The following is a 7,116-nucleotide window of genomic DNA, read 5'->3' on the forward strand; positions in this document are numbered from 1 at the left end:
CAGAGGTCACCTTTGCTGTGCTCCCAGTACCTCTCTTCCTGTTTTTCAGGATGGCAGTAATGGGCCAGGCTGACCGCAGGGGAAGGAGCTCTGAACTGGGAGTCAGGAGGCCTAGAATCTCCCCGTGTGACCTTCCCCTCTGGGTATGTGTCCCCATCTGTGGCAGGAAATTAGACTCGATCTCTGTGTTCTCAAATTACGGTACAAATCCCTGCCAACGATATACAGCAAACATCTGAAAGTTTCATAACTATGCGTTTAAATATCATCCTTATATAATAGAGAAAAATAGCACACACAGTCATGAATTTGTGAGTGCTGTTACATAGAATACTTCTTACTTTTAAGCATATTGATATAATCAATAAAAAGTAAAATATTGCATGGGCTTCCCTGGTGGCTCAGTGGTAAAGAATCCACCTACCAATGCAGGAGACACAGGTTCAGTCCCTGGGTCGGGAAGATCCCCTGGAGGAGGAAATGGCAACCCACTCCAGTAGTCTTGCTTGGGAAATCCCATGGACAGAGGAGCCTGATAGGCTACAGTCCATAGGGTTGCAGAGTCGGACCTGACTGAGCAACTAAACAACAACAAAATATACTTAGTATGAGTAGAACACAGATATGGCAAAATTTTTAAGTTGTCCAGTGACTAAGGTTTGGGAACAGTGAACAGGTTAGGGTCCCTTCTAGAACAGCCTAAGTCATCCCTCAAAACTGCTAGCCTTGTTTTTATAACATACTGAAGATCACGTGCATGGCCTTTTGGTATGAGTCAATGATCTGGAACGTCTTCCCCAGGTTACCACCATCATTCCTATGGGAAGCCAGCTGCCTTTATTATGATTTGTTTTACAAGCTAGTTTCTAGGGGTGGATTATGTTGAGAGGTACCGCTGTGGCCCTAGCTCAGGAGTGGGCAGCTTAGTCCAACTGTGGGCTGTGGCCGTGGGATAGGAACCTACAGGGGCTTCCAACCAGAGTATTGGAGCTGTGGGGAGCTGCCACCCAGACCCCCAGCTGGTCTGAGCACAGCCTCATCACCCTTGGAGAGACATAAGTTTTGGATCATGCACACTGGAGCAATCACAAGCGTGTCGGGCTTCCAGGGTACACAAGGCAACTTAATGAACTAGGGTACTCCACGCTGAGATGCCTAAGACCTGGCTGTCCCTGCCTAAGCTGGTTCTGGGGACAGACGGCCCCACTGTAGGCCAGACTCCAAACCATGAGTTCCCTAACGGGCACTGACGATATGACTGCGTGACCATGTCCACACGTCCCGAGGCAAGAGACACATACCTAGAGGGTCACAGAACTGGCAGAAGAGGATAAAACCTACAGAAATAGAGGCAGACTATGGGAAGGCAGACTGTGGGAGGCAGAATGGTAAGTCACAGATACACACCAGAGACCTGCCTGTTCCAGGCGCTCCTGTGAGCGCTGGTTTATGTATGAGCTGAACAAGCTTGTGAGGTGAGTAACATTAGACAGTATGGGGGACATCCAGGCACACAGACAGGAAGTAATTTGCATAAGTCACCTCACTAGTTAGTGTAACAGCAGGGTTTCAAACCCTGGCACTCTGGGTGCATACTCTTAACCTGTAAGCCATAGAGAGGAAATAAGGGGAGCCCAGCACAGGCCAGAGGCAGAGGATGAGAACGAGGAAAAGGAAACCCAAGTCAGGTCTCTTTGGTGCCCCCTCCTAGCACTTATATGTTGTTCAGTTGCTAAGTCGTGTCCACCTCTTTGTGGCCCCATGGACTGCAGCACGTTAGGCTCCTCTGTCCAGCACTTGTATAAGTCATTATTCCTAGAGCCAAGGTCAGCCTTGCTCCTCCAGCCCCCAGACTGGGGCTCCTTGGGGCAGGGTGCAGCCTGCTAGTCTGGCCTTTGGCCCGGGCTTCCAGGGACAAGTCAGACAGGTCTGGCTGGTGCAGATGGATGTTTTGCAGCTTCCGGTGCTCAAGTCCCTGGGGACCTCTGCCACTCAGTCCCACACAAGGCCTGCGCCAGCCACATGCCACTGCCCGCCCTCACCTGGAAGGGATGACTTCACCCTCAGGGCCTGGCCACAGCCTGGTGTGGGTGCGTGTCTGTCCCAAGCAGACAGCTCGGTCCCAAAAGACTGCTCAGCTGCTGCTCCCCACCACCACCCAGGTGACCCGTCAGATGGCTTCATCTGCCTGGCCAGCCTCTTCTGGCTGGCTTCCCGTCCCTGAGTTGACTGGCTGGCCTGCAAAGAGGTCCTGTGTGTCCCCCATGTCTATCCCTGATGCAGCCTCAGTGTCCATACTGCCCTGCAGCGTCTGTCTCCCCTTCCCTCTCCCACCTCACCAACTCCTGAGGTGTACCTGTGCTCCCAGCTCCACAAAGGCAGACCATGCTGTTAAAAATAGAGCCTCTTTATTGGTACCTATAAGCTTAGGTACAAGGTGTTCCCACAAGCTCGCAGGCTGGCAGGGCCTCCTAGGCAGGAGGGCAGGCCCAGAGCCTGGGATTCTTGGCACAGACACAGAGAAAAATTAATAAATTATAGTTCTAATACTTGGGGACAATACAGAAATTATGATGCAAAATCCAACATCAGCAAACAAAGGGCCTGAAAGCCATAACGAGCCCCCCTCACCCCTGGCCAACTGGCCTTCGGGTGCAAGCAGGTGGACCAGGCTGGAGTGCAGTGCCCAGAAAGCCCTGAGTGGTCCAGGGCCTACTGTGGGCCCTGAGGCAGCCCCTTACCCTCTCTGGGCCTCCTGCTTCCCCCTCCTACATTTACGGCCTTGGAATAAAAGCTGCGGCCTTTGGCGGGGAGGAGGGGGAGAGATGGGGCAGAGGACAGGAAGGAGAGGGGGATGTGTGGAGCAGAAGAGGGTTTTGGTCACAGTTGGACAGCCCAGCCCAGCCCCGGCCCCTGCCCCTACTTGCTCAGCCATCCAGAGCAGGGCCGCTGCCACGTTAGACAGAGGGCTCAAACCCACACCTGGTCTACACCAGAGCCCCAGCAAGGGCAGGGCTGCAGGACTATCAGGCAGAGGGACTTGGGGGGTGAGGTGGGGAGGGGCCTGTGCCCCACCCCCGACCCCAGCACTGCTCGCCAGCCACCTAGTCTCCAAATAAATTATGGGAAATAAATTACAGTCTTCACAGTCCAGAGGATCCAGTCACCCATGAGTCTCAGGGTGGCAGAAGAAACCCTAAGAGGTGGCTGATTTCAGCCTCGTGTGGGCTTAGGAACATTATACAAGGTGGAAAAAGAGTCTGCAAAGCTCCAGGGAAGCCACATGTCTTCCCACTCCTGGCATGCGCCATGGATGTGGAAGAGAAGGTGTGGGCATAGGGGGACCGGGCAACTGAAAGGGGAAGTGCCCCCCAACCCCCCTTCAGCATAGAAAGTTACAAAAATAAATAAATCAATCCAGAGTGTCGAATGAAAATTAGTAGGAGTGCCCACCATTACATATAGACAGACCTTGGGGAGCCCCCAAATTACAACAAAGCAGCAACAGGGTTCTTGGGGCCGGGAAAAGGCACCCTGACCCTCACACAGGCACAGGCTCCACCAGCGATGCCGGGGTGGTATCCTCAAACAACTGGCCATCCACAAAGGGAGCCAGGGCCTCGGCAGCGGGCTCAGTCAAGCCCATGATGGACTCCAGGAAGCAAGCGCTGGCGTCCGCAGGGGGAGAGAAGGCAGGCAAGGTGAAGTGGGGCGCCTCGAGGTGGTCCAGACTGTCAGACACCTTCCGGGAGGTGTAGTGGGGCCCCAGACTGTAGTCTGGCAGGGCCTGGAGCAGCTCGAAGGAGTCACAGGAGGACAAGCTGAGGTCCGCTGAGCTGCTCTGGCCGGCGTCTGTGCTGGCTGGCACCAAGGGGCCAGGGAGGCTGCCCTCACCCAAGCCTTCAAGGCCGCTATTGAGGAAGCAGCTGGCATCCAGGTTGGCGTTTTCATCCAGGATGCCTGACGTGAGGCTGGAACTGGAATAGCTGTGGGTCCAGCTGGCCAGGCCAGTGAGGTCACCAGTACCAAAGATGTCAGCTGGGTGGAAGCAGCTGAGATTGTCCAGGCCGCCCACACCCCCATCCTCCTCCTCTTCCTCCTGTCCACCTAGTTCAGAGTCACTGAAGCTCAGGATACGAGCCAGGCCATCATCATCCATGCCAGGCTGGAAGCCAGGGCTGGGCAGGGTCAGGTGGGCAGGGCCATCCGGGGCCTCGCTGGTGCCTGAGGCTGTGGACGAATCAGTCATGTCGCTGCTGCAGCTGTTGTCTCCCAGTTCGCTGCTCACGGGGGGCTTGGCTAGGGGGAACGCAGAGGCCAGGACATGCTCGCCGGGGCTGGGAGCACCACCCTGGGCGGGGGCCTCCAGCTCCCCAAGGCTCTCAGCCCCCTGCTCCAGCTGCAGGCGGGTGAGTGTGTGAATGAAATGGGTCTGAACTCGAGCCTGATTAAATTCCACACGGCCCTTCGGATTCTCACAACCCTCCCTGCAGCAACCACATGGGAACGCCGTGTGATCCATCTGTAAAGAAAACAGAGGTGCCAGTGAGGATCCGGTGGAGCCCGGAGAAGTCCCTGACCCAGGCTTGCCTTCCCAGTCCCGCCGAGCCCCAGTACCTGGCACTTGATGCCTGCCAGGCTGCAGCTGCAGGTCTCAGGATCACAGACCCTGTCACAGTGACAGCCGCAGTCCTCCCGGGACTGGCGCAGGGCCTGCAGCTCTCGCTTCTCCTCGCGATCGATCCTCCGCACACCTGAGGCCCGCAGCAGAGCCCGTCGCTTCCGGGCTGGGAAGGGCTGGAGGAAGGTCATTTCCTCCAACCGGCCGCCTGCCATGGCCACTGCCAAGTCCTCCTCCACAGAGGCATCATCGATAGCATCCACGGTAAGCGGCAGGCTGGCCTCCGTCTTGGGCACCCCAGTCTCCGAAAGCTGTGTCCAGGGAAATGAGGAGGGATGTGAGAGGCTGACATGGATCACGGTCTTAACCCCCACAGCATCGGTCACTTAATAAATGCCCCCGAGTGTTTACCCTGGGCTGAGCATTGTGGGTGCCATAGTGAATGGGACAGCCAAGAACACACCCTCAGGGCATTCAGAAAGCGGTTTCCTATTTGCATCATTCCCCACTTCATGGACAAACCCCTTCCCTGAGACAGACAGATACACTGACACCCCTATGTCCCATCTACTCCCCCTCCCCAGTAAGGTCAGGCAGACTTAGGTACCATGCCCCCTGGCCCTGCAATAGGAGCCCTTCTATGCCCATCTGCCTACAGAAAATTCAGCAGTAGGCTCTCATCAAACCAGTCAGCCCCATGGGCCTCCCAAATACACAAGCAGCAAGGTGGCAAGCACCATGACCCTTAACCCCCCCAAGGCTAGGACCTGAGAGCAGCCCGAGGGCGAGGGCCAGGGAGAGGGTCTCCCCACCTTCCATCTCAGCGCCTCCAGCTTCTCCTCCTTCAAGCGTAGGCGCAGCTTCTCTTGCCGTGCCCGGGCTTGCTCCTGGGTAAACTCGGCCAGGGAGAAGCGGCGGCAGGCACTGTGGCGGGAGGCCATACCCAGGGTGCAGCCGCCACGGCTGGGCACGCTGGTGAAGCCCTGGCACCGCGGGAAGTAGAAGACGGTGATGCCATCGAAGGCCACTCGGCCTCGGCGCTTCCGGGGAGCCCGCTTCAGAATGGACAGGGCTGGAAGACAGGCAGGGGAGGGGCAGGCGTTAGTTCTCCGTGAAGCAGGGCCTGACCCCTGGGAAGTGATGCTGAACCATCTCTGCTCACAACCCTCCCACCCCACCCAGAAGAGAAATGGATCTGAGTTTAGGAGCCAGCCTGGCTGACACTGGCGCTGGTAAAAGTCCAACATCACCCCGTGTCGACACTGGCTCATTGTTATTTACTGGTCCAAACGAGAGCATGTGTTAAGATTAAATATCTTTCCCACCGTTAGAAGCCATTTACAGGTCCCCTTCATCGTTTTCTAAAATTCTTTTTTGGGGGGGTGTGGGGGTTGCTGTGCTGCAAGGCATGCAGGATCTTAGTTTCAGACCAGGAACTGAACGTGTGCCCCTGCAGTGGAAGCTATTTTTACCACTGGACCACCACGTAAGTCCCTCTATAGTTCTTAAAAGTATTGATTTCTAAGAGCTTTGTATATATATTAGATGTTAATCACCAGTCTAACCTATCTGTAGAAATACTTTAGTTCTTTATTTTTGCTTGTGAGGTTTTACAAAATAATTTCTAAGGTTTATGAAATCAAAAGTATATTGAGCTTTTCCCTTATCACTTCTGCATTTTGCAACAAGCTTAGGAAGGTCTACTACCCTTTATAAGTTATTAAGTAGGTCAATTACTAACCTATGTATTGGCATATTCAATACATATACTTGTATACTACTGATTTTATTAGTTTGGACCATAAGAAGTTACAATAAAATAATCAAACCTTGGCGATGCTGTATGTTTAGACTTAATATATTAATATCAATATTAATTTTGTACCCAGCTACCTGAGTGAATTCCCTCCTAATAGGTTTTCTATATACCTATTCTTGAATTTGTCATGTAGTCGACTACCTGCAAATCATGGCAATTTTGCCTGTTCTAATCAAGTGTATTTAATTCTCATTTTCTTTGCTAACTGAATTGGCTAGCACTTCCTGAATGATGTTAACAAACAGTGGTGACAGACAGTGCCCCCAGCTTGTTCCTGACTTAGTGGGACTGTTTCCAGTGTTTCCTCATCAATCCTAATACCAGGTTTTGAAACATGTATTTTTTATCATTTAGGGTATGATATTTACTTATTCTTATCACACTAAGGGTCTTATCTAGAAGGAATATTGTTGTTGTAGTTGCTGTTCAGTCACTAAGCCGTGTCCAGTTCTTTGCAATTCCATGGACTGCAATACGCCAAGCTTCCCTGTCCTTCACTGTCTCCTGGAGTTTGCTCAAATTCATGTCCACTGAGTCAGTGATGCTATCTAACCATCTCATGCTCTGCTGTCTTCTTCTCCTTTTGCCAGAAGGAATATTACATGTTATCAAACAGCAGCTCTCATATTTTTCCTCCTCTGACATAGTCATCTGGTAAATTTATATGATTAGATTT

The 7,116-nt window shown here is 53.1% G+C and overlaps 1 protein-coding gene across 5 annotated transcripts in view; it reads right to left on the reverse strand.

Moving 5' to 3' along the window:
• Positions 1–2,391: 2,391 nt before the first annotated feature.
• Positions 2,392–7,116, reverse strand: part of CSRNP1 (cysteine and serine rich nuclear protein 1) — a 12,488-nt gene continuing 7,763 nt past the window's right edge. For all 5 annotated transcript variants that reach the window (XM_061127825.1, XM_061127824.1, XM_061127823.1 and 2 more), the window contains exons 3-5: positions 5,434–5,693; positions 4,618–4,932; positions 2,392–4,522 (exon numbers count right to left, since the gene is read on the reverse strand). In XM_061127825.1, the coding sequence (XP_060983808.1) occupies positions 3,542–4,522; positions 4,618–4,932; positions 5,434–5,693 (1,556 nt within the window). In that variant the 3' untranslated portion in view covers positions 2,392–3,541. The remainder of the gene's footprint in view (positions 4,523–4,617; positions 4,933–5,433; positions 5,694–7,116) is intronic.

The sequence above is a fragment of the Dama dama genome, chromosome 24, assembly GCF_033118175.1.
Source record: "Dama dama isolate Ldn47 chromosome 24, ASM3311817v1, whole genome shotgun sequence".
Lineage (NCBI taxonomy): Eukaryota > Metazoa > Chordata > Mammalia > Artiodactyla > Cervidae > Dama > Dama dama.